General features: G+C 42.9%; 3 protein-coding genes across 17 annotated transcripts in view; 2 read left to right on the forward strand and 1 right to left on the reverse strand.

Annotated features, from left to right (window-relative positions):
• Window positions 1-539: 539 nt before the first annotated feature.
• Window positions 540-10,112, reverse strand: dnajc16 (DnaJ (Hsp40) homolog, subfamily C, member 16). Its single transcript, XM_080015708.1, has 15 exons — window positions 9,977-10,112; window positions 9,421-9,601; window positions 9,245-9,311; window positions 8,465-8,783; window positions 8,115-8,299; window positions 7,449-7,553; window positions 7,199-7,357; window positions 6,933-7,063; window positions 6,663-6,846; window positions 5,198-5,377; window positions 4,255-4,331; window positions 3,844-3,924; window positions 3,326-3,415; window positions 3,069-3,239; window positions 540-2,374 (listed from the first exon to the last, which is right to left on the reverse strand). Exons 2-15 carry the CDS (start codon window positions 9,579-9,581, stop codon window positions 1,903-1,905), a joined length of 2,382 nt encoding a protein of 793 aa, XP_079871834.1. The 5' UTR covers window positions 9,582-9,601; window positions 9,977-10,112; the 3' UTR covers window positions 540-1,902.
• casp9 (caspase 9, apoptosis-related cysteine peptidase) lies at window positions 9,797-14,626 on the forward strand. Its single transcript, XM_080015709.1, has 11 exons — window positions 9,797-9,898; window positions 10,533-10,665; window positions 11,168-11,381; window positions 11,929-12,012; window positions 12,097-12,158; window positions 12,246-12,422; window positions 12,723-12,812; window positions 13,579-13,726; window positions 13,838-14,026; window positions 14,101-14,210; window positions 14,284-14,626. The coding sequence occupies exons 2-11, from the start codon at window positions 10,534-10,536 to the stop codon at window positions 14,404-14,406; spliced, it is 1,329 nt and encodes a 442-aa protein (XP_079871835.1). The 5' UTR covers window positions 9,797-9,898; window position 10,533; the 3' UTR covers window positions 14,407-14,626.
• A 2,400-nt stretch (window positions 14,627-17,026) lies between these two features.
• hspg2 (heparan sulfate proteoglycan 2) overlaps window positions 17,027-25,768 on the forward strand; it is a 92,319-nt gene continuing 83,577 nt past the window's right edge. For all 15 annotated transcript variants that reach the window (XM_080015041.1, XM_080015052.1, XM_080015053.1 and 12 more), the window contains exon 1: window positions 17,027-17,426. In XM_080015041.1, coding sequence (XP_079871167.1) covers window positions 17,376-17,426 — 51 coding nt within the window. In that variant the 5' untranslated portion in view covers window positions 17,027-17,375. The remainder of the gene's footprint in view (window positions 17,427-25,768) is intronic.

The following is a 25,768-nucleotide window of genomic DNA, read 5'->3' on the forward strand; positions in this document are numbered from 1 at the left end:
CATCAGAAACGCTTAAAGACCAGCATGTTGTGAGCATAAATCTTGAGATGGTACATAAGTTACCAGTAAGATAGGAAGGTGCTAGGCCGAGTAGTATTTTACGGGTTAGTAGTAAACCCTTAAGTCACATCTCAGGTAAACCAGGAGCCAGTGCAAGGTGGCAGTATAAGGGTAATATGGTCAAACTTTCGAGTCCTAGTCAAGATTCTTGCTTCGGCATTTTGTACTAGCTAGAGGCTTTCATTACTCGACATGGGAAGGCCAGAGCGCAACACATTACAATAATCTAAGCGGGATGTTACAAATGCAACTATGGTCCCCGCATCACTCTTGGATAGAATGGGCTGTATCTTAGCAATATGGCTAAGACAAATAAAAATGCAGCTCTGGTTATGTTTTTATGTAATGTTCAAGTATCAAAAAAATAAAGTCAAGTATCATTTTTGTGAAATTTGAAATTATTAAGCATTTATCATAACCAGCGAGAGGATTATGCACGACTTGGAGATGCAATTAAAAAAATCAGTGAAAAGCCAAAATCTCTTTTCTCTTTTTAGTTCCATGTAAAAGACACACACACACAACCACAGCATTTGCATTTCGCGAAATTCATCCAACGTTAAACCGACCTTCCATTTAAAATACATAGATCTATAGATAACTATGATCATATACAATATCTACATTTCACAGTATTGACATGAATGACAACGTCGGAAATAATAATAATACATTTCTTTGCAAAAGAATATAAATTAATTAATCCTTAGTTAATAACTGAACAACAGAAGTCAACAGCCATCGTAGCCACTTCAAAACATTCCTCAGAAACAACTCGTTTGCTACATAAATGTACTGGCTTAGTTAAGTTGTTTAAATAAGGCTGCCTGAAAACTCCTAATTCGTACCATAACAAACTTTGAACCTCAATTTGAAAAACAAAAAAAGACAAAACCAAAGCTTACGTTTTGATACATAGTTTTGCCTTTTTTTCTCGATCATATCAAGGACAAATACGATAAATCACGGCCAAAGGCGACGATGAAGAAGGCATAGTCATCACAGCAGTCCTGTCTGCTAGATATTGCACAGGCAAGTAAAGGAAGCATTCAGAAAATACTTTCTGATTTAAAAACAAAAAGAAAAAACAAATGAGGCAAAGAAAATCCAGTGCGAGAGGCATGCATCTCAGTTCACAGTACTCATCAATCAAGACTAAGATGGTAACAAGAATTATCCTGCCTACATCAGTTTGTGGCAATATGACTGATGTCGTAAAAAGGTTAAAAGTTTATAAGTGACCACAGTGTTTTGTGTTGTTTTTTTTTTCTGTTTTAATGGCCGTAGCAGCAGCAGGTTGGTTATAATAGCATGCTTAAAGTGGAATTATTAGAAATACATTAAGGGAAGTCTGTACCACAGTAGTTGCACTGAAGTCCATCATACGTTTGTAGCAGCTTTAAAGTTTACCTGTAAATGATAAATATCTAAAGTGCAAGATAAACAAAAAACGCTATAAGCGAGCCACAACAGGGAACTGCCAGAGAGCCTCCCAAATCTTAAATCCCTCATATTTTCATTAAAAAAAAACAAAAAAACAACCTGTCTATGTATTTTCTCTTTTTCTCCGGTAAAATAAGTACAGGATGGCACACTTCCGCGTTTGCTCGTGATTGTTGTTGGTGTTGTTGTTTGCCTATATGCTCAATGTCATTTTACAAGATCAGACCAGATCAGATTTGCTCTCTGCGGACCCCTGGTAAAAGTCGGATGTATTATCGCCACAATTTGTACAACCAGCATTTGCGTTTGCGTTATCGTGTTCGCGTAGGGTATGTTTTGGCCCTTAACTTGTGCTGAAGACCAGTTAGAGTGTAACAATGGACTCCTTGCTCCTCGGTCCTACTTATTGGGGCCTCTCTTGTCCAGCCCTGGCCAGGCGGGGACGTAGTAGCGCGGCAGCGTGCCCTCCAACAGCCGCTCCATCCACAGCCCAAGCCGGTCCAGTTTGTGGTGGATCTGCAGCGTGGATGTGCAGCGGGACGAGCGGCTGGACTTGCGCGTGGGCGGGTGGTGGTCGTCCCGGGATCTGGATCTGGATCTCCTGCCCCCTCCCCCGCCCTCGTCCTCGGAGGACCTGGCGTCCAGCAGGAGGTCCTCCCCGGTGTAGACGGGCTTGAAGAGGCACAGGTACTTCTTGTGGCCATTGAGCGCCAGCACATAGCCCGTGTAGTCCGTCCTGCGCTCGCGGCCGCCACCCTCGTCCTCCTCGTCTGTGTCGTTGCGCATGGCTTCCTGGGTGTGGTCCAGCAGCATGCGCATCCACTCACCGTGCTTGTCGATGTTCAGGAAGGAGAAGTGCAGCGTCAGGCTCCTAAAGGGTAAAAAAAAAAATGTTTTTACATTGGGGCGTCAGAATGTCTTCCAGTGCCACCGTTGTAAAATCACACAATTTTGTTGTCTATATTAATAACGACGATATTTTGTGCGTTATGAGGTCCGTTGTTTATTACTGGCTTTGATTGGGCCTCTAAATAGTTAGAGACTGTGAGGGCAGTAGCTCAGGGGGTAGAGTGGGTTGTCTACATCTAGTAGTCTGAAGATTGCCGGTTCGCTCCCCAGCTACTCCAGCTAGCATGCTGTAGTATAAGCAACAGCAAGACACTTGCTCCTGATGGCAGCATCCATTGGTGTATGAAAAATTGTAAGTGGCTTTGGACAAAAGCCTCTGCTAAATTATGTAAAGACTGTAACTGCATTTAAAGGGCTATAAATGTACTGAATAAAGCAAGTCTAGAATAGTTTAATATTTTCAGTTCTACGCACCTGTCCCTCTGCATAGCTGTGTCAATAATCTTTATGTATTCATTAGATGGTTAGATGTCATGAAGCTGAGTTGAATTCTTTAACAAGGCGTTGAGACGTATATCGTTGTGACAAATTTTGATATTGTGTAAAATTCCTTGTGATAGCAAATCCTTCCAAATCGCCCAGCCCCAATTCACATACATCAGTTTGTCCCTTTAAAAATTGGACTTAAACTAAGACTGAAGGGAGGTTGTTGTTACCCGGTGAAGGAGTAGACCTCCCGGGCGAACTTGCTGAGTAGGATGTTCTTGGAGGCGTCGGTCAGGACGAGCACCACGTTAATGTGTCCTGGACGCAGCTTCACCAGGTTGCTGATGTAGGTGATGTCCGTCAGCTCCGTCACCTCCACAAAGTTCTTTTTCGGAGGCCGACTGCAATCCAAAATAAGCATTTAGAAACAGTCTAAAATCCTTGTGTTAATAGAACCTGGATGTCGAAAATATAATGGCAGGCTTGCCTTGAAGTGCTGCCGGCGCCCGGTGACCCATTTTCTGCTTTGGTTCCATCCTTTGCCTTCGTCTTTGTCTGCTTATCTTCACTAGAGTCACTGAAATCACCAAAAATGGAAGCATCTGCTTTTATATTTCCCTGAGGCTAAACAAATTAGTAAGGTCAAATTTATGGGTAAATACTAGTTAAAAGAGCACTCTATTTTCCAGCCCCTAGCTGTTGACACCGCGAGTAAACAAACTGAAATTATAATAAATGTCGCAATTCATCCTCATCTCTAGTAAATGATAATTCAAATAATTATTGATGGACTGTATAATGACAGTCGTATAGTGGATAGGGCTCATTTAATACATAATACGTGTAATTTATGTTTTCGTTCTTTGCCATCTTTTGATCTAACTGGACAAATGCAGCAACAAAAAAAAAACCAACCTATTAAATCAAAAATTAACAAACAAACAAACAAATAAACAAACAAATAATAATAATAACAATAATAATAATAATAATAATAAACACCACCTGAAGGCCTGGATCACCACTGTTCCAAACAAGATGAACAAGGCGGAGAAGATCAGAGACAGAAGGGGCATCATCTCACGCCTGAATAAAAAAAAAATATATATATATATTTTCAGCAAAGCTCAGTATACATAAATGTGTGTGTATTCATCAACTACAGGTGGAGACACATTAGAGCATTATCTGTGAAATGGTATTATGAATTCTGTGAACAGATTATATATAAAATCATCGTTTAAGATGATAAAATAAATATAATTAAATATTCATGCAACTCATCGGCGTGCAAAAGGAAAACCTCAGAAAACAAATACTGTAGTTGCATGATAAACTTCAGTGTTTAGATTTAAACATTAATATATATAAATATTAATGACATTGTTGTACAAATGACAAACTAACCATACTCACCAGTTATTATGCAGGATATCATCAACGACTTCAGAGAGGTAATCATAAGATGCATAGATCCATCTGATTAGAAACATCTTTAAAAGAAGATAATTTCATTCAATTTCTCTGTTTATTTCTCATGTTCTAACAAATATTTTAATTTGAATGTCATGTGTTTAAACCTGGCCTTAATTCCTGCAAAAAATGCTGGGATTTTTTCTATAACGCTTAGGCCAAGTACAAGTTAAGATAAAAACACAAAATAAAAGGTAATTTGGTCAAATATCTTCATCTTTTCGGAAATAAATTATTGAAAAAGACAACAGGTCATATATAAGATGAAATTGCTTTAAAAGTACTTGAATATCACTTAATTTTTACCGGTACAAACTAGAAAGTTCCTAACGTCTAATTTCCTTGACGTTTAGACAGAAGTACAAACTAAGACTAGTCGACTAGCGTAAAAGTCAGAAAAAATATTGCGTATATTATAAAAAATATTGTGTATATTATAAAAAATATTGCGTATATTATGAGAGCCATTTGAACCTGTTAATAACATTCTTCAATTACAAAATGTTATTTTAAATGCCGCTGCCCAGGCATAGTTCACCATCTTTCAGGTATATCGCACGCGCTCAAGCTCCACCTTTCTGACGGACCGGGCGGAGGCGGGCCTGTTGTGCGCCCGAGCGCCCGGCCCCGAGGACGGGGCAGGCACAGCGAGTAACTGAGTCCACGGCCCGGGGAAATGTGCCCGACTAGGGGTCCCTAAAGAGTGGACACTGACACCAGCAAAACCATCTTCTGTACGGCACATTTCAGTGCAAATGATGTCAATATGTAATTCAAATGTGTACATTAATAAAATAATAGATAAAATATTAAGTGTGATATTGATACCAGAGTGCGCCTCAGAATGTAATCTGTAATTTTGCCAAATGACGTGAGTAGAACGTACGGAGGCGAACTCGTTGTTGAGCTCAGGCAACATGGCGTCAAAGTTGAGGATGGAGGGATCCTTCTGTAGACGCAGCAGCTCGTCCCGGAGCAGCTCCTTCTCCTCCTCGCTGCCGTTCCAAGTTGTCACTGGCTTGTAAAGGATTTTCCCTGCAGCGTTTCTCCGCTCCAGGATCACCACCTGCACGGAGACATGTTAGAAGCACCCTACAGCACTCTGTGGTGAGGAAAACAACCCCTTTTCAAAGTCACGTTTTATTTGGATCCAAGTGTTTGTATTAAATTAATCCGTAACATTTTGTGAAAAAAATATATTTCTAACTTCATAAGAAACAGCCATTCCATAGTCTTTGAGTTACACATGCGCCCCCCTATATGCTATTCCCATTGTTGGTGGCGGGGTCCACATTCACGGAAGAAAAAAATATCCCGACTATTTCAAGTGACCAAAAAAAAACCAGAAAATAAACCAACAGATCCTCACCCTCATACTTTCGAGTAAAGAAAATGCAGTTTCAAAAGGAATTCTGGGACGTATGGAGTAATCCACCCAACACAGACGATGTTAGGGGTGCGACAAATCACAAAACTCACGGTTCGGATCGTACCATGGTTTTGAGTCATGGATCGGATCATTTTTCGAATCAGGAGAAAAAATTTAAATTAAAATTAAAATAAAAAAAAAAGGGAGACAAATATAACTTTGCTTTCCATTATTCTGTAAAACAATTAACATGAAGAACCTTTGCCCATGGCCTCAAATGAAAACAACATTCAACGGTGTCCAATGTTTAAATAAAATCTGAAAATACATAAAATATTCAATACTAACACTAAAAAGTGCATTCAGTGAATTAAATTCCAGTATCATGTTCAATTTCTCACGTTTAGAACAAACTGAATTTCATGAAAATCAGTTCAGTATTAAGTGGGTTACAGTTGAATTTGTAGAAAAGTCAGCGTCCCTCAATACACATTGTATGGTCGTATGTTGTTTTCTAGCGGATTTTGACCACTCTAATATGGCGGACGAACAGACACATGGCGGCAACATTTGCTTCACGACATGTTGTAAAGTAGTGCGATGTACTGTGAACCAATCATTTGCTTCAGAGTAAAACACAGAATGCATCTGCCTTGTCTATCTTCCTTTCACTGCAACTCTGCATCAAGAATTATGGAATTATTACTTTAAAAAGTAACTGCGGCAGTAAGACTGTATTTCACTGTGATGGTTACATCTTGCAATTGATCCACGCTTCACATGCGAGCCGAACCATGGGGGGGGGCGACCCGTATGGCACCACTAGACGATGTTTAGATTCCCACTTTAAATAATAACACTATAGAAAATTGAATAAAATAAAATATATTATTCACGCCTAATCATAAAATTGATAGACTCTGCCAGCTATCCAGTATTTATTTATTTATTATTCATAAAGTATTTATCTTCACACGTGTACCTGTGGAGGTGAGGGCGCGCTCTCCTTGCTCTGCATCAGGATGTCGCACAGCGGCTGCTGCAGCCTCTGGTAGACGTAGGCAAACCGCAGCACCTCCTTAGTGTTGGTGGCGGCGAAGGAGAGGAAGGCCTGGTTTCCGGAGGAGAAGGACTCCTCGTCGCTCGTCATCAGGAGGACGCAGTACCTAAAATAAGCACACAAGGTAAAAACTCCAATACATTTTTAAAAAGTGTATCAATTTATAGGCAGAAATAAGACCACATGGCGTACTTCCTGCGTCGATGAAACTGCTTTACGGGACAGAGCTCGTCGAAGAGCTTCTGGTTGACCAGACGCGGAACGAGAAGGAATTTGTTGTTCGACATGAACTCGTCAATAATCTGCTTCTTCATTCCTTTGGCCTGTAGGGAACAAATATACAAATTTTTCCAATATTTTTAAATATTTTCCTAGTTTTGACGAGCGGCAAAAATCACAACAATCATAAATAGGGGCGCAATTTGAAAGGGAATATATAAAAGAACATAATACCTTACCTGTATGATGTCGGCCGGCTTGTCCGTGCTCTCTTTAAAGACCAGCATGGTGGGAGCGTACGTGTTGATGTTAAACTGCTTGAGCAGGCTGGCCGTCTCAGAGAGGCCCTGGTCCACGTAGCCGAACTGCAAGTAGTCCTTGTAGGCAAACGCCGTCAGCTGCTCAGATGGAGAGGAGAAGGGTGGACAACCGATGAGTGCGGAGGTCTGGGAATGGCGACCGAGGAGCATATTCCAAAATAAAATGTACCTTGTACAGCAGAGGAACAACAGGCACTTGGTCGAAAAGCAGCACGTGGGGCTTGTTCACCTCGTGCCAGCTGTTCAGGAACTGCAGCTCATTCGTGTCTGTGACCTGAGTCAGACAATAAAAATGTCTCAATCTGACACCCGTAGATGTACCATGTCATGTTCTAGTTCAGTTCTGCGTCTGTAACACATAGATCAATGTGTAGAACTAATGACAGAGGAGAGAATATCCCCGCAGGAGTAAAGATACCACCCCAGACTTCTCCTCTCTAATCTGGGACGGCATAGGAGCTCCATCAGCCAAGACTCATCCCTTCAAAGTGCCTTTCCACCCTACAACCTCCACCAAATTTGATGATTTCTTATGCAGGCAAAGAACCTTCGGTGTTATGATGTGCATAATTATGTTCCTCTATAAATACAGTATACTCCTCACTATATATATTATAATTCAATGTATATTTCATGAGCCCACATACATTTCATGTTTTGTTTCACTATATCATTTGACTGTACTTACCTCATTATTTCCAGAATGATTTCCTACAGAATTTACGGACCTGTTCTTTAAATACTTGGGATTATTACGGTATTCAATATTAAATGATTATCGTTCATTACACCTGTGATCCCAACTGTGTTTTCATTTTTTAAACTTGAAAGTTACCTTCTCCACCAGCCTCTGGGGCAGCAGGTCCTCCACAAACTGGCTGAGGAGATCCTTGGCCACAGCGAGATGGAAAAACGTGACTTTGCCATTGATCACCCCCAGTATGGACGGCGTGCGGTGAGCTCCGAGGTGATTGGCAAGACGCCTCTCATAGCCCACATCCACCACGCCGATGCCCACACCTGCACAAATGGAACATAAGCGTGTAAACCGACCATTAATAACCAATTAAAAACCAATTCATTTGTGTAATAACACCAATTCATCACCTATTCTCTTCCACAGAAATCAAGTGATAAATTATATGCGATATAAGATGAGTTGATAGTTCATCTCTGGTCCCATACCAAGCGCCTCCATCTCCTGCACCACCTCCTTCCAGACGGGCTCGATGTGGATGCAGCTGAAGCACCAGTCCGAGGTGATCTTGATCAGGTACGGCCTCTTGAAGCTGTCGGGGACCACATCGTTGACGTACTGGTTGAATTGCAGCGTGTACTTGCCGTCGGCGAAGTCACGGTTGTTCTTGTTGAAGGGGAAGTTGAAGAAGGACTCGTCAAAGTAGAAGTTGTCGCGGTGGCCGTACTGGCCGTGGCCGTACGGCTGGGTGTCGTCGGTCTGTCCGTAGCGGTCGTAGCTGGAGCGTTTCTCCTCGTTGGATAAGATCTAACGGTTTGGAAGAAACGTCCATATGAATAATAATGTGGATAATCGTAATCTTTATAGGCTGAATAGCGACCACATGATAAGACTCAAGCATTAGTCCTTTTATAGAGGCTGGTACATTGTTTTAAAGTGGTTATCCACAAGGTAATTTTTTGTTAAAAATTCCAGGTTTTTTTTTGCCGTTACCTTTTAAGAAAAAGTCTTAATTAAGAAATATGCATGATGAACGTGCTCATCTATATGTGGTTTCCATTGTTGGTGGCGTGGTCCCGTACACACAAGTAGTGAAAGGCAGCCATGATGAATTTGAAAAAGCAGCAAAAATTTGACTATTTAAGAGCAAAATATTTAGGTGAAAATAAACATTGACGCTTCGAATGAAGTGTAATCAACCAATCAACCAATCTTATGGATCCCAACTTTAAGTGTGTTATAAAAACTAGCTAAAAGGTAAATCCAACCTCATAGGATTTGGTGATCTTAATGAACATATCTTCAGCCTCCGGGTTTTTGTTTTTGTCCGGATGCCTTGACAAGAAGAATGAAGATTTAATGAATCAAACACACACTAATGAATATAATATTTTGAAATATTACAGAAAACATTTTAAAACAAGTTGCCGCGCACGCTCATCACCATTCTTTGGCGAGGCGCTTGTAGACCTTCTTGATCTCGGCCTGACTGACACTTCTGGTCACTCCTAGGATTTTGTAGGGGTCCACCTCGGGGGCGGGGTGAACGCAGCCTGCCAGGAGCACCAGGAGGAGCACCGCCGCCACAGCGAATGGCAGTGACATCCTTTATCTTCATCTAACAGCTGCCACAAGCAGAGGAGGGGTGTGTTGAGGTTACAGGGCACGTTGACGCAAAAGAACACGCTGAAACAGAGCGCTGCTGAGCGGCTCTGGGGGACTGGAACTCAAGCTCAAATACATCTGAATGTCGTCGGCGCCTTTAGGTGTGACTGCTAGCGGTATTCCACATTCATTATCAGTTCATAATGCCATGGCAAGGGCACACGCATATTTGTGAATTTGACTTTAAGAAAATGGAAGACAGCCAAGCCCGTTCCTTCTGCACCTTCGTTCAATTCTCCACAAAGAGCTCGGGGGAGGTGTGTGACATTTTTTTTTATTAGCTCGCCGTTTAAGCTAGCGCGGTCGACGGCACGTTAATACACGCATTCGTTCACCTGACGCGGTGACTCGGTTCACCCAGTTCCATCCACATATTGCTCTTCGTTCCTTTTGGGGCGTCTTCTGTCGGGCGTGCGTCAGAAAACCCACCGGGGCGGAGGGGACCGGAGCCGCAGCGTCCCGCAGCGACAGCGGAGACGATCCCGACAAGGGGGGGGAGAAGCGACTTGGTGGTGCATTGTGGGAGTTCGAGTTTTTCCCCACATTTAACCGGCGTTGGATGTATCCGTACGTTGCGCCGCCGCGGGAAGACCAGCGGTGTTTTCACCCGGTCCGCCCGCCGCGGGACGCAGCGTGAGTATTATCAAACGTTTCAGTGAGGGGGGTTTTTTTTGTTGTTTTTTTTTTCCGGTCCACCCGAGTCAGCCAATCAGGTCTCGCGGTGATGTAAACAAGGAAGTGGCAAACGTTACCGGGTGGAGTGGGTACGAGTCGAAACCAACGCGTATTTCTCCCCGTGCGACGTGTTTTTGTTGTTGTTCTTGTTGTTGTTGTTGTTTTTTGAAGAATTATCATCATTATCAATATTATGTCGCGGGCTTTGTTTCGCAGAATGGATGGACAACACAAGAATGCTCTTCAGCGAAACAGGACCAGTCTTGTGAAAGACTTGGACCCATCGGAGCTGTACGATGGACTGCTGGAAAAGGGAGTGTTCACCCAGGATATGATTGATGAGATACAAGTAAATACATATTTTCCAAGTTCTATGAATCAAATGATAACACTGCTAATATTGAAAAATAAGAACAATAAAAAGTAATTCATTTTTCCTGCCATTTGAATATTTACATTAAGTTATGTGTGCACTTAGAATAGATACCGCAGCATCAGCTAGTTTGGATTAGGTCTCTTAAGATATTAAAGTGAATTTAGTCAATGAAATCGTAAAATCAAACTCATAATAGTTATAACAGAGACGTGTGAACAGGTTGAAAAGAAGACCTTCATATCCTTGATTCCACCTTTATTAGGCCTCTACCATTAAGATCACGTACGTGGGAAAACCAGTAGATCTAGTTTATGAGGAAAGGAAGTGAGTGTATACGGCCACGTGTGTTTCAGTCAATAAAAGCTGGTGTGGTAAAGTACATGGCATGTACGTAGTAATGTACATTATTATGTACATTCTTATTTATGGTTATTGCTTTTGATCATCAGCAACGCCCCCATCCCTCCGTCTACAGAGCTCAGGAACCAGGCGGGACCAGGCCAGACAGTTGGTCCGGGACCTGGAGACCCGTGGGAGCCGGGCCTTCCCTTGTTTCCTGGAGTGCCTGCGTGAGACGGGCCAGCATGCCCTGGCCGAGCTCCTACAAGCTGGAGAAGCTCCGGGACAGCCTGCTCATCAACCACCGCCCGATCACGTTGTTCCCCCTGCGCTACACCCTCTACCAGTTTGTGAGTGTTTGTTTGGTTTTTATCACAGTCCGATGTCTGCTCTCCTTTTGAGTCGTTCCATGGAAGGAGCCCATTTGGGTCCACAAGATTTAATGAAGTCTGTAAAACGCAATATTACCTGACAACATGATTGCCAAGCTTAAAACAATTCATTTGAAGCTCATTATTAACATACTACATTTGAAAATCTTAAGTAAAGTAAATCATAGTGTTGTCTTTTCCAAAGACTCCTGTTTATCTTTTAGTGTCTGTATATGGAAGTTAAATCACAAATTTTACAGAATAAAATACGTACTACCGTCACAATTTAATTATTTTCAGAAGTAAATCTGTTTGTCCATCCATGCAGCACATATTAATAAAATATAAAAACAGTATTGTTAATAAATATATGATATTTTATTTGTGTCCCTCAGTTTTGCTTTTTTATTTACAGTTATTTACTGCCAATAAATGAATATAAAGGCCAAATGGCACCCATCTCATGGAATGACTCTTTAATTGTTTTTCTGCTCAAACATGTGTGTGTGTATGTTTCCTTCCACAGCCTCTCCTATGGATGTTGACAAGAATGCAAAAGACAGGGCCCCCATTCGTCCAATCGCAAAGCTCAGTACCACTCCTACTCCTTGTAAGAGATTTACAAGTTAATAAGAGGAGGTTTAAAATGATGGTGTTTTCTGAGTGTTTAACAGGGAATTTAATTATTTCACAGCACCTGAGAGGGAGGACATAGCACTAAAGCCAACAGGGAGAAAAAGACGAGATAGTATTCAGGTAAATAAAGTTTTTTATTTTCCAGGTAAAATATGTTTTCTGGGTTATTTCACATTGTGTCTTTCCTTTCTCTGTACTTTCCTATAGACCTATAAAATGGATGCCAGCCCGTGCGGACACTGCCTGATCATAAACAACGTGGAGTTTGAACCTGAGAGCCAGCTGAGCAATCGCAAGGGGTCCAATGTCGACCGTGACAAGCTGGAGAAACGATTCAAGTCACTCAACTTTATTGTGGAAGTGAAGACCAACCTGAAATATAAAGTGAGGACACACACACACACACACACACACACACACACACACACACACACACACACACACACACACACACACACACACACACACACACACACACACACACTATTGCCTCCTTTCCTGTCCATTTATCTGCTAATAGATAATAACAGGCCAGTAGTATACATCGATAGAAGTCATTTTTCTATAGAAGTAAATGATGGAAGACTTAAGTTTTGAATGTGAATTTGATACATTTACAGAAAATATGGCTTTTAGTATTGTGAAAAAAAAATTGTTATATCCCCATTTCTTTTTTCATTTCAGCAAATAAGACACGAGCTATCGGCTTTATCCAAGAAGGACCATTCTCAGTACGACTGCTGCGTGGTTATCATACTGTCTCATGGGACTGAGGTATTTCCTTTAAAATAAAACCACATTAATAAATACAACAAGGCACCAGAAAGTTCAATATTCTAGTAAATTTCTAGAGCCTGTTACTTGTGGAGATAACTTACTATCGAGGCATCCATGGAATCCCATTAGGATAAATACTGTATGTGAAATGTGGGTTTGGAAGCCCTTTGAGACTGTATTGTGATTAAGAGCTATACAAATCAACTTGACTTGACTTGACATGTAACAGCAGCTCACATAACAATAGGCAATAATAATAAAGTAACAGAATTAAAATAAAAATGAAAAATTGGCAATATACACCAATTTAGACCCAAAAATGAGCAATAAACAAAACAAATATTCTCAACGATTAACACATTAACAAGAAAAAAATATCCGAAAATGCGAGATGAACAAGAAAAAAATGGCAATATACTGCACAATAAACCTAAAAAGAAACAATTCAAATTAAAAATGAACAAGAAAAGTAAACAACAAAATACAGGTCAATGTACGATGAACAGTGAATCAGTGAGTTAACAAGCAGATAACTCTTCAATAAATAACAATATCAAAGTTTTTCTATACGTTTTGAAAAACTCCCCAGCGTCAACGCACTCTCCAGATAAAGTCTGTGGTTTTGCTCTATGTATATTCCCGAGAGATAAAAAAGACCCAACAGGCAGATGTTTTTGGGAGAACATTTTCAGATTAAAGGCGAATAAGGCCATTTCCGGAGACCATGTGTATACCTACAGTACAGAATTATTAATGTCCGTAGGTGAGCCACAACCGTTTCCCTGGTGCCGTGCACGGCGTGGACGGTCCGGCTGTCCCCATTCAGCTCATCACCACCTACCTGAACGGACAACACTGCCCGTCCCTGCAGGGCAAACCCAAACTGTTCTTCATCCAGGCCTGTGGAGGAGGTAACTCCAACCGCTGATGTGTGGAACCCAACCTGGGCCTATACCTGTCTTTGAGTTTTCTATGTTTAAAACATGTAGTTTCTTTTATTTTTATTTTTTTTTTACAAACAGGTGAAAAGGACATGGGCTTCGAGGTGTCTCCGGACGAGGTCCGGCCGTCCCTGGGCGGAGTGGACGACCAGACGGACGCTCTCCCCACGTCGTCCAGCAGCGACTCCCTTAGCATGTCCGACGAGACCGATGCCAGGGCCTCCTTACCCACGCCGTGCGACATCCTGGTGTCATACTCCACCTTTCCAGGTGGGTTTGTTTTGTCCCAGTATTAACGCAGCATAAAAACCGAACACCTCCGTTGACCATGTGGACCTTTCTAGGTTTTGTGTCCTGGCGAGACCCCCTGTCCGGCTCCTGGTATGTGGACATCCTGGATCGTATCCTGGAGGAAAGCGCCGCCGTCGATGACCTGGTCACCATGTTGATGATGGTGAGTCAACCCCACACGAGTCACTGCATGGAAAGCTTTTCATCCTAAATAATTCACTGCTTTTGTGTCGCAGGTTACCAACGAGGTGGCTCAAAACTCGGCCAAAGGACACTTCAAGCAGATGCCCGGCTCCTTCAACTTCCTCCGCAAACCTTTGTACTTTCAGACCCCGACCCAAAGACAAACTCCGGCTTGAGCCCTTTCGACTGCACAGAGAACCATTTTGAATGACGACAATCTTGTATTTTTCAAGGTTTTTGTTTTTTTTATATGACCGTTTTTGTTAAAGTGATATTTTTTCAGTGTGTGTGGGGGAAAAGTTATACTGCCGTTCTCAGTGGTTTTGGATAATCAATTTATGCTGTCAATTCAAAAGAGGTGGTGATCAATGTCATTTTAAAGCTGTACCCTGTGAATCTTGCCTCTCCCATTTTATATTTATAATAAAAAATCAAAACTCCTCCCACGTCTATGAGTCGTTGACTACTTGGATGTTTTCCACTGGGGGAGGAAGCGTTTCATAAAGCTGTAGCCGATCTCTGCTTTTTGTTAGAGGTTTCTCCCTCGCACAGCTGCATGGAACTGGTTCCAGTTGGCGATGGTAATTTTGACGTAACAGGGATGAGTCATCTGAAGCCTGTGCCTTAAACCGCATGTCTGAATCTAATAACGACCACGTAGCATCCCGACCGGGGGCATATTCAGCTCACTGCTCCCGAGGTTAGTGGAGGGAAAATAAGCTGAGGACATCAAGTGCCGTCCCAGTCCATTAGAGTTGTGCTCCTATGGCCATTGAATGGGATCCAACGGCCTCAGTGTAACATGAATTTTGTGGCATCTCTCCATGGTGTATTCAAATACCTCTGCTCCCCTTCTCTGAAAGCCAGGAGGAGGTGATGGTGTGTATTATTTGGCATAGATTATGCATCGTATTGCGTATTAATTCCTAGTTGGTATTGTAAACACGCAGGCAGTCTTGCATGCATAGTGTAGTGTTCCAATACATGTGGATGTAGCTTACTTTGCACTTTGTTGTGAGCTACATCGCATTTGGGAGCTATAATCATATAATAGGCGGGAAGGCTGTGCCAGAAAAAAACAGATTTTGACACACATTTTTCCCAGTATTTTTTTTTAATTATTATTATTTTTTTAACTGACAGGGGGGGTCAAGGGAGGAGTCCCTTAATTGCACGACTGTGGTCACCGAGCTGCTTTCTGTCTGCTCTCTCAAGCACCAGTAAGCCACATGCAGAAACCCCCCCCCCCATTGACTCTCGCATCCCAGAAAAACCAAATAGCATGCATGGAATAAATTCCAACTCAGAGGCCTGTACTTTTGATGAGGTAACATTTAGAATTCCAGCCTCAAGAGGTTTATTGAACATTGTACATGTAGGCCTATTCCTCTGAGATAAGTTGATTGGTAAAAGGAGCAGGGGCTGGCTTTATTCAGTTCATCCTCCGTTTAGCCTGTTCAGGAAAACGAAAGAGACAGGTCCACTCCACTTTACTTGCATTCTGGGCTCGGCTTTTAATTGGTAGCAGCTGCATGCTGATATCTCAGAGAGGCTCTGTGCACCAATTAGAGGCCATATTATATGACCTAGACACAAACCTGAGAACTATTTTTTGAGTGTCCATGTGTCAGTGGGTTGCTTGAAAGGCGTTTATAAATTATTATGATTATGCTTATTTTTTATTGTTATTATTATTGTTGTTGTTAATGATAAGAATAATAATGAATACTATTATTATTATAATTAGTAGTAGCAGTAGTATTCTATAGTATAAGTATACACTATATAGTTCAGTTCTCTATTGTCCATCAAAGGAAGTTTAGTTTGCAGCAAAAAGCCATAATAACACATAGATTCATGTGAGCTGAGATAAAACACACCGAGACAAAAAAAAAAAAAAACTACACTGAATAATAACAAATGCACGAAACAATAAAAACACATAAGTAGAACAAACAACAAATTATGGAAAACAAATTATATTTCACCAGGTAGATCATAACAAACAATCAAAAAACGAAAGAGGAAAAACTGTGCGATGCAAATATTGCTATTATTTTACTTTAAGGGCCCCTCGGGAAAAAAAACCCGAAACCGCTATATTTTGTAGTCTAGCAAACTTCACACTTGGAACTGTAGTTATTTTGGAGAAACGCGGCCCGTTCATGCTGCACTGCATACCGCACATCTGCCACCCGTATGGTGTAATACCACACAACAACCGATAGGGGGCACTAACGGTCAGTTAATTCCAGGGCGCTATACCCGCGACACGCTCCAGAAAGGTAAGCCGTCACAGGGCCGTGTGGCGAGGTTATGCCGTCATAGCAATTGTTTTATACATATGACATATATGACATCATGTTTGCTGGAAAAAGATACTTCAATCTATAACAATGCCACTTTCAGCTTTGTTGAGGCATGGGTCTCCGGGGGGGCGGGGGTGGTGGTGGTGGTGGTGGGGGGGGGGGTCATGGCTACCCGGTCGCGACGCAGCTTTTGCGTTTTTAAAATGCACGTTCGAGAAGCACATTTTCGCGTTGCGCCTTCGACGCCGTTCGTTGCGACTTTTCGGGGGCGACGCGTCCGGGCCCGGGGCTCCGTCGCCGGCTGGCTCCGGGTCCCGTCCCGCGGCGCTCCCCTCCCCCGGAGTCCGGTCCGCCTTTTCCTCCAAGCAGCAGCTCTTGCCATTCAGTCAAGTCCCGACTTTTCCAAAGTAGGAGCCACTGGCGCGGACACACACACACACACACACACACACACTGCACACACACACACACACACACTGCGCACACACACACACACACACACACACACACACACACACACACACACACACACACTGCACACGCACACGCTTTGCCGAGAGTTTAATTCCAGTCAAGCCACTGAAAGGATCACTACCTGTGGATGAAGTCCCGCCGGGCGTGGGACCCCGAGCAGCCCTCCGAGTTTCGCGGTCAGCGGCAGCGTTCGAGAGGGAGGTAGACCGAGTGAGAGAGAGAGAGAGAGGCCGGCCGGGCGGGCACACTTTTCCCCCCAGACCAGGGGCCGAGGAAGAGACGGACCCTCCTGGGATTTCCTTTCCTCCCCTCCGCCCCAGCAGAAGCAGCCTGTGCGGGGTCGGACGGACTGTCGGTGGAAAATGGGGACGCGGATCTGTGGACTTATCCTCTGCCTGGTCCTCGCAAGCCAGGTAACTGTGGTGCCAGTCACTGCTTTTGGATTTCCTTGTGTTTTTACATTTTTTTTTTTTTTTTCTTGTTTCATGAACTTTCACGAACGGGGTTATTTAGGTTTTCATGTAGTGCTTTCAAGTGAAAATTGTAAAACAAACAACAAAAAATATATTTTATTATTTCACTGTTTTTACTTTTTCATTTTGACATGGAAAACATATATCAAAATATATTTTTGTTACAAAAAAATACCAATATATATTTTTTATTTTGTGTTATTTTCTTTTATTTATTTATCCATCTATTTTTAAGTTGCAAATCGCCGCCTCTATGTCCAATTATAGGCAGAGCACCGCTGCTGATCCCATTTATCACAGTGTGTAAATACTGTGCTATAGCTGTGCACCAGCATATGATAACAGATTCCACATGTCCGCACCGCCACATATACATCTGTCTGCACTGAACTATAGTGTAGCTGTTAAAAGTGAATCGGACAAACTAGAGCATGGAGTCTTATTCTGTCCCCAGAAACCAGCTATTCATAGTGGTCTCAGGGGCTCTGAGGCCACTTTCTCAAACTTTCTAAAACTTTCTCAAGCCACGCTGCAATCCTGAGAAAGTGCCTTGCATTGCATTTGCAGAGACTACTGGTCATTGCAATGTTAACATGGTTTTCATGATGTGTAGTTTTTGTAGTTATAGCAACATGCTGAGCAACATGATATAATTTGTGTTAAATCAAACAAAACCACCTTTCAGAAAATGATTAGGAAATCGATGAAACTGTGGCCGCTAGGGTATTAAACATAATAAAAAATATAATTGGATTATGCTTTTTCTCCCATAATATTACACCTAAAAGCCGCAGCACTTAATAGGAATGTCTGTCTGACAAATAACTTGCAGCCCCATGCTTGATTCATTTGGCTCCCACTGTCATTCTGATTTGTAATCACGCACTTGTTTTAAAGTGAGTGACCTTTCAGATCGAAATAGCAACTCAGTCTATACACCGCTATATCCGTGACATGAATCATAAAGGAGAAGACGGGTGGTCTGGCTCTGAGAATAGGCTGGCTCTCTACTTCTCTCTTCACCCGTCTGCCCTCCAACACACAAAGCTGTCATGGCAGAGGTATCTGATACTCTGTTGTTGTGATTTGACCACAGGGCTAAGCGTTTTTAATGACGGAACATCATTACAGGAGGACGGGAGGTTCTCGGTTTCGCCTGCCGGTGGACATGCATGGCCATGTGTGGATAAAGTTGAATAAAGAAGACTCGTTGGAAAAATGTTGAATGAAGCATTTAACGAAGCCATGTGCTTGATGCTTGACATTTAGCAGTATACAGTTAACAGTATGATATCTACTCCCATATCACAATATCGATATATAACAATATATCATCCAGCCACACATAAAAGTTAAGCGCTATGTATCAACAGCAATTGGGATGTACATAAAATATATATAAACAAATCCCCAGAGTGTCATCCGGTGAGCTAATATGAGATCCTCCCAATTTTTACCACTGCCCTGGCAGCTACAGAGAAAGACAATACCGACTTAATTGAATTATCTGGAACCATGAGCATCTGCTTCTTGCGTTATGGGTTTGAGCTCTGACAGGGGTGGGAGGCCTGTCTGTTTCTTTGATTGAATTAGCCGCATGTACTAGTGTTACTTTGGGTTTGTCCATTCAATGGGACGGAATGTCAGGGTCACTCCCGTCAACTTCAACAGTCAAAATCAATACAATGTCGTCATGGGTTGAATCTCTACATCCCACTGCAAAGTGCCAGTAGTTGGTCTGGGGGAGATTGACACTTTTATATGGATACAATTTATACGAGAACAGTGTAAAAAGGACAAAACCAAACTTTGGAACAAACAATGGAAATTAACCGTTTCGTATTTGAATTGAGATTTGTCACTACTATTTGTTACAACTGTGTGTAGTGTTGATGAAGGCAGTTGTCTTAGTCTCTCCGGATCATGCGAACCACATCATGCTGCCAACTTGCTTTTGGGGTGTGTGACGTCAGAACCTCATGCGATACTGCTGACTATTTGGTCCACCAGACTGCCACAAGATTGTCCACTTCATTGGGGGGTGAGTGGGGGGTCGGGGGAAGGGCAGCCAGGATTCTTGGCTCTGCAGGCTACCAGGCTGCTGTCGGCCATCCCAATAAAGCCTTTTTTATTCATTCATTTTCAATCTGTGGCTGCCCTCTTAACGCGAGCAGAGATATTATGTAACAGGATCTTGATTTCGATGAATAAGTCCCGCTCAGATTGTGTTGTGCTTTACAATGGGGGTGGATGCCAATTTCTCTGCGTGGTGCTTTGCCCTGAGAGGTCTGGACTACCTGGTGTTTTAATTCCCATTCAGAGTCAATGAGGACACCGAGGTGTTGTAGAGCACACAGTAGTGCAAACACCAGCCCCATTCCACAGTTTGAACAGTCAAGAAGGTCAGCCCTCGACCATCCCCACCACCCCCCACTCACTCTCTCCACCTCCTCCTCCTTCTCTTTCTCCGTTGGCCCATTGAGATAATTGGTAGAAGACTTGGCTCAGTAAACACTGCTTTGTTAAGTTATAGCCTGAAGAGAGAGAAAAAGGACAATGGGCTGGGCCGATGGGACAATGGGGCACTGAAGTGGCTTTTGCCCCTTCTCAAGTACAGTGGCACATATGGAGCGCAGGCTGGCTGACATTTGTTGACTCTGCAGTGAGATGTGACGGGTGTCTGCATGGAGGTCAGGGAGGTGAGGACTCTGAACCTGACTCTGTCCTGCTTTTCAGCAGGGAATCCCCATGATTCATTTACAGACAGGATTAAACCCATTCTACAAACAAAATAACCTTTCTAAACAGAACAGAGCAGCTGAAATTTCCGCTTCCCACTGTTGTCAGGAGACTCAATACTTATTCAAAGCGATTAAATGAATCGGAAAAGAACGTTGAACTTTGCTCCCCATCCCATGAACTGTGACCCAACCAACCATGTGATATTTGGTCCAATTGCAGATGGCGAGGTCTGCAAATTGGCAAATAGTTTGGTAAGGGCGTTGCACTCACTGCCACATACAAACTTAAAATAAAAACATGCTCTTTTGTCCTTCGCTTATTCTTAATGTCTTTTGCCTTCAACTTCTCTTTTGTATGCTGAAACCTTTAGTAAATACCATCACAGATTATAATTCACCTGAACCTTTTCTTATGCGCTGAGACATTCTCTGCTCATCCTAATGGAGCTTGATTGACCGTCTACTACATTTTTTTTGCAATCCCAAAATTTTTTTAGCATTTATTCATTTACGCTCAATACTTTACTGAAGTAAATCTAAAAGCTGTTAAGTCCAAACTTTTGGAGCACCGCAGGATCACCATGCAACAACTTAAACAACCAGTAATTGCAGATAGAGTGTATTGATGCAGTGGAAATGTCCTGAAAAGGTCTATGTCAATGTCGTCATTGCTCTTCCTGAGAGTCCTACTTTGTGTACTTTGTGTTGTGCGGTGGCATGATCGTTCAGCTTTCAGGCATGCCACGTCCATCATGGACAGAGCAGTAGACGGCAAACACAGCTGCACCCCTGGTGGAGCGGCGGCAGCGCCTGGCATGTGCTGACATGAGCCCACATACCCCTGGTGCAGCCTGCTGCAACTGGAGACTAGAGACTCCACGCTTTGTACGCACCAACCCGCTCCCAACAAGACTGCGCAAACTCTGCAAGGCCTTTGTTCTGTACCACACCTTAGCTATCAGGCTATAACTAAGATATCCGCCCCCACCCCTAACCATTTATCTTTTCCCGATTGGGTGGTGCTGCTGAACAGTGAGATGGAATCAGGTTCAGTCTGACTTCCACACTGTCTTAGTCTTTTCAGTTTCACAGTATTGCAATCGACTGCCATAATTTTCGTCCATAACTGCATAAATTCCCTTTATGAACCGTCATCCTCCAATAATGGCAATTCCAGATAAAAGAATAATATTTAACGGTGGACATGTCTTAATATTTGATTTTACTTGGGTTGGAGGTATGGATACAGAATGAATTGTGTTAATTAGGGCCAGTGCTTAGGATGTTCTTGTTGCAGGACTGAGGAGAAGTCTTTGAATAAAAAGCATTTCTGCAGCAAATCCACCCACAGGGATGCGGGGAGCCTTGAATGGCAAAATTGCATTTAATGACCGCCCTTTGGCGAAGGTCGCTCTAGTGGAGTGAACAATATATTGGTCCTTATTACTTTTTATGGAGCTACCGGTGTCCTAAAAGCCAACAGAGTTCATGGTGAGGTCATAAGATGACTTGAGGACAAAGCCATACCAATCAGTCTTTTGAAGGAGGAAGCCATTAGTCAGAAAAAGTTTCATGCATGCTTCAGTTGCCCTAAGGCAGTGTCTTCGATCAGTCTCTGAACTGAGGCCAGCGAGAGTCATTTGAGATTGGAGAATGATGGGTGTTTAATGGTGTGTATCATTAAATAATAGTGTTTACAACCCTATGCTGAATATTTACAAACCCACAGATTTTTCCCATTGCGAACCGTCATTTTGTTGGTCTGTTCCCACCTGGAGGGGAAACGTAACAGCCATTCTTTGCGAGATAGAGATTCTCTGAAATGCTTATTGTAACTGTTGCAATTTGCCTTTTAAGCTACTGTTGTTCGCTTTTTTTCTAATGAATTGTCTGCCGTCAATTGAAAGTTTAATTGTCCATTCTTCTGTCACGGATGTAAAATCACCCACTTTATTCACAACGCTCATGCATTGTCTTGCGCGGCCCCTCCCTTCACACAGCTGCACCAACGGGGCTGGTCGGCTTTTCTGTGTAAGTGTTGCAGACTGAATGGATTAGCACGTTTATAGTGGTCCTTCTTCTAGCCTGAGCTCCCTTTATAATACCTGATTGAGTTTGTGTTAGTGTGTTAGTGTGCGTGCGTGTGTGTGTGTGTGGGGGGGTTGGTTGGTTGGGATGTTGTGAGTGGAATCTCCATTTTTGTCATTAGCGAATGCGATTGCAAATATACAGTCAACTATTGCGAGATGTCCACTCATGTGGTGTGGAGATAGTTTACACACGGGCTTGTTGTGTGCCTTGGTCTTACAAGAGCTTAAGATTACTTAGATCTCCACACAGATCTGAGGCCACTGCCTTTACTTCCTTTTAAGACAAGTCCCTACACGTGGAAAAGAAAAGCTGCCTTCTATGGCTCATTTGTTCTTCTTCTCCTAACCCTAAGAAGCTGCAAATACCCTTTAGTTGCTGTTAAACACTTCAGCACTGCTTTCCATTGAGGTAATATATATAAATATCTCCCATCCACCATTTGGAATGTTTAGCACAGGCATAGAAGCAGCAAACATAATGCAAATTGGTATCGTACCTTTTGCCCGAGGAGCGTTGATATGATGGACATAGGATATACAGTACACTGCTGCTAAAACATATTTTGAAGCCAATACTTCTAAAATACACCCCAATTTGCTTCTGTGTCGCCCTTCATATGAAAGTGTTCATATGTGTTCATATTCCCGATAAGACAGCGAGACCGGTCTGTTCCGTGTTAGCGTGTCAGCAGCTGCCCCTCTAAACACAACATCTCATTCTCTTGTGCAGTATGCACCATGTTCTGAGGAGAAGTCTCCTTTTGGATAAAACTATAAATCTCTCTCTTTTCTCTCTCACTCCCCCCCACTTTCCCTGTCGCTCCCTCGGCTAGTTTTCTCTGGGGGTGGAACGAGTTCCTGCAAATGCAGCCGCTGCTCTTATCACAGCCGCGGTGTCTTCAGATCGTGTTCAGACTTCATCTTCTGTGGGCGTTTTCAGCCACATCCTGGCGAGCAAAAAGGAGGAAATCTGGCCAAGTGATTTATTTAAAAAAAAAATTTAGTGAGATATATTTAGAGCTGCAGAGTAGATGTGTGGTCAAGGTGTTACCAGAAGACTTGTTTTGGCGCTGCCCATTGTTGATGGGCTAAAGCGCTTGGCCCGTGCGGAGTCGTCATCCTGTCTGAGAAATGAAACCTGGAATTATCTGCAGGACAAGAAGAGCCCACTTCCCCTGTAGCAACGTTTGTTCAGGCTTTCCTGTGTGCAATCCAGGGCATGTCCTGTTCTACGCATGGCCAAAGCAATAGCCCACTATGTTTGTTTTTTCCCCTATCTCATTTTTATTCTCCTCCACTTTAAATATATCTACTCTCTGAAGTATGCTCGGCTTTGTGAATCCACAAACTTTGGTCGATAATTTTCCATGTAGATATACGTATCTCACCAACAAGGCTTTAATAACCCCCTCTGTACACCTTCAGTAATCCCCTGTTCTAAAGCAATCACGCACAGGCATATATTTCCAGTTTATATTTCCTCCACAAAGAAATTAAATTCCCTACGAGTGTTTGCAATCTGGTAATTGTGGTCCGCGGCAAAAGCTGCCCAGTAGCATTCATATATTGTTATAAATTGGTGAACTACATGTTGGAACAAGAGATTAATAAATTCCCCTCGGACCTTGCGGTGCACAATTATATGAAAGTCCAACGCGAGGTTGCATTTATTTTCCCTCGCAGTTGGACCATGTTATTTAAATTTCCATCACAGTCTGTCAAGACCTGCGCGTTTGATAATATTTTCCATTTTCCGTCTTGGCCTTTGAAGGGCAGCTTCCATTTCAGAAGCTATCTGGTTGTGCTATGGAAAACACTTCCAACACACACATTGAGTGGCATCCAATATTTTACAAGAATATGAGAACAGCCCTTTTATTTTTCGTGTATCAGATCTCATCATAGACTTTGATCCTATTGCGTTTACTTATATTGACATTTATGGCCTTGATAGAATAGCTACTGTAGATGCAACTGCCATGAGTCAAAGGAGTTGAGGTGTGAGCGGTGGTATGTTGGTTCCTGTTGCCATCAAATTGTTTTGGGATTGAGAAGATTCCACGGTCGAGAACCATTTATATAAGCAGATTAGCATCCATCATGTGTCCAGAGGTTTGAAAGGGTCCCAAAATAGTCTTTCCTGTAACTGTCATGCTTAGTGAAGCTAAATGTTTCTGCGCTGACACAGGCAATGGCAGATTCTGCAGTTCCAGACCAAAGTGGCTGTGTATAATTTTCTCTCCACCCAAACAATCTGTGATTGAAAATTCTTGCTCTGATTGTCCCAAAAGAAGGCAGATAGCGATCAGCAATAGAACCTCGACCTAACACATATTTTAAGACGGCAGATTAAGGGTAGGACACTTTCTAAAAAGAGAATATCTACGGAAGGATACCTATGGAAAATACATTTTAACCATCATACACGTCAGTTATCTTTGGCCTCATCTTTACAATTTTGTAAATATGCTGTCATTATTAATAAGGTACCATGTTATCAGATAAAAACATGCTGCGATGATTCTTTCATGGCACAGTGGCACGGTGGCACGGTGGCGCAGTGCATTGCACTGCTGCCTCACAGCAAGAAGGTCCTGGGTTCGATTCCCGCCTGGGGCGCTGTTGGCACCGTGCTCCGGCGGGTTATCTTCCAAAAACAGGAGCCTTTCTGTGTGGAGTTTGCATGTTCTCCCCGTGTTCACATGGGGTTTCCTCCACCTCACGTCAGTAAGGACCCCCACCAAAAAAACATGCACCCATCATCGTCTGACCAGCGATGGACACTTATCACCTGGTCCCCGGGCGCGTCCACGTACGCTGCCCACTGCTCCTGGCTGTGCCCCCGGAGGAAGGACAAGCCAGGATGGGTCAAAAGCAGAGGAGCCATTTCACCGGCCACCATCAAGCATGTGCATGTGTGTGTGTGTGCAAGCATGTGTTGTGGAGTGTCGTGTGACAATTAAAGACTGTTTCTTCTTCTTTCTTCTTTCTTTTCATTATCCAGCAAGGGTTTCATGACGGAATACCCAGACAATTTGGATCGGTCACCATGCATCCACCCACTACCACCACCCCTTTTAAATGCTCTCTCAATTAATTGTGGAAGAAAATCGTAGTCTCCTCTCAAAGTCTACTTTTTAGTTAAAGTAAAGTAGTTGGGGTATTACTTGGGGTTGTATTTTTTTACGCTTTCTAATGCTCTTTCAACGGCTACCAGGACAGGGAAGACATTGCTCCATAGTTCATATACACCCAGGCAGCAACCTCCAACCAAGTTGGGCAATTACTACTTTAAAAAGGGTAATTAAATGGTTCTTCCCCTGAACTGATGCCTTGTGATTTATGGGACCGAGAGCGCCTGGAGGAGGCTATTTCGGCAGTGCCAGGATGAAGAGGCCCTGTCCTCCCCACCAGTCTCCTCCTGCTGGGTGTCCATTGTGGCCCTGTCATG

The sequence above is a fragment of the Zeus faber genome (genome assembly GCF_960531495.2).
Source record: "Zeus faber genome assembly, chromosome: 15".
In the NCBI taxonomy this organism is placed as follows: domain Eukaryota; kingdom Metazoa; phylum Chordata; class Actinopteri; order Zeiformes; family Zeidae; genus Zeus; species Zeus faber.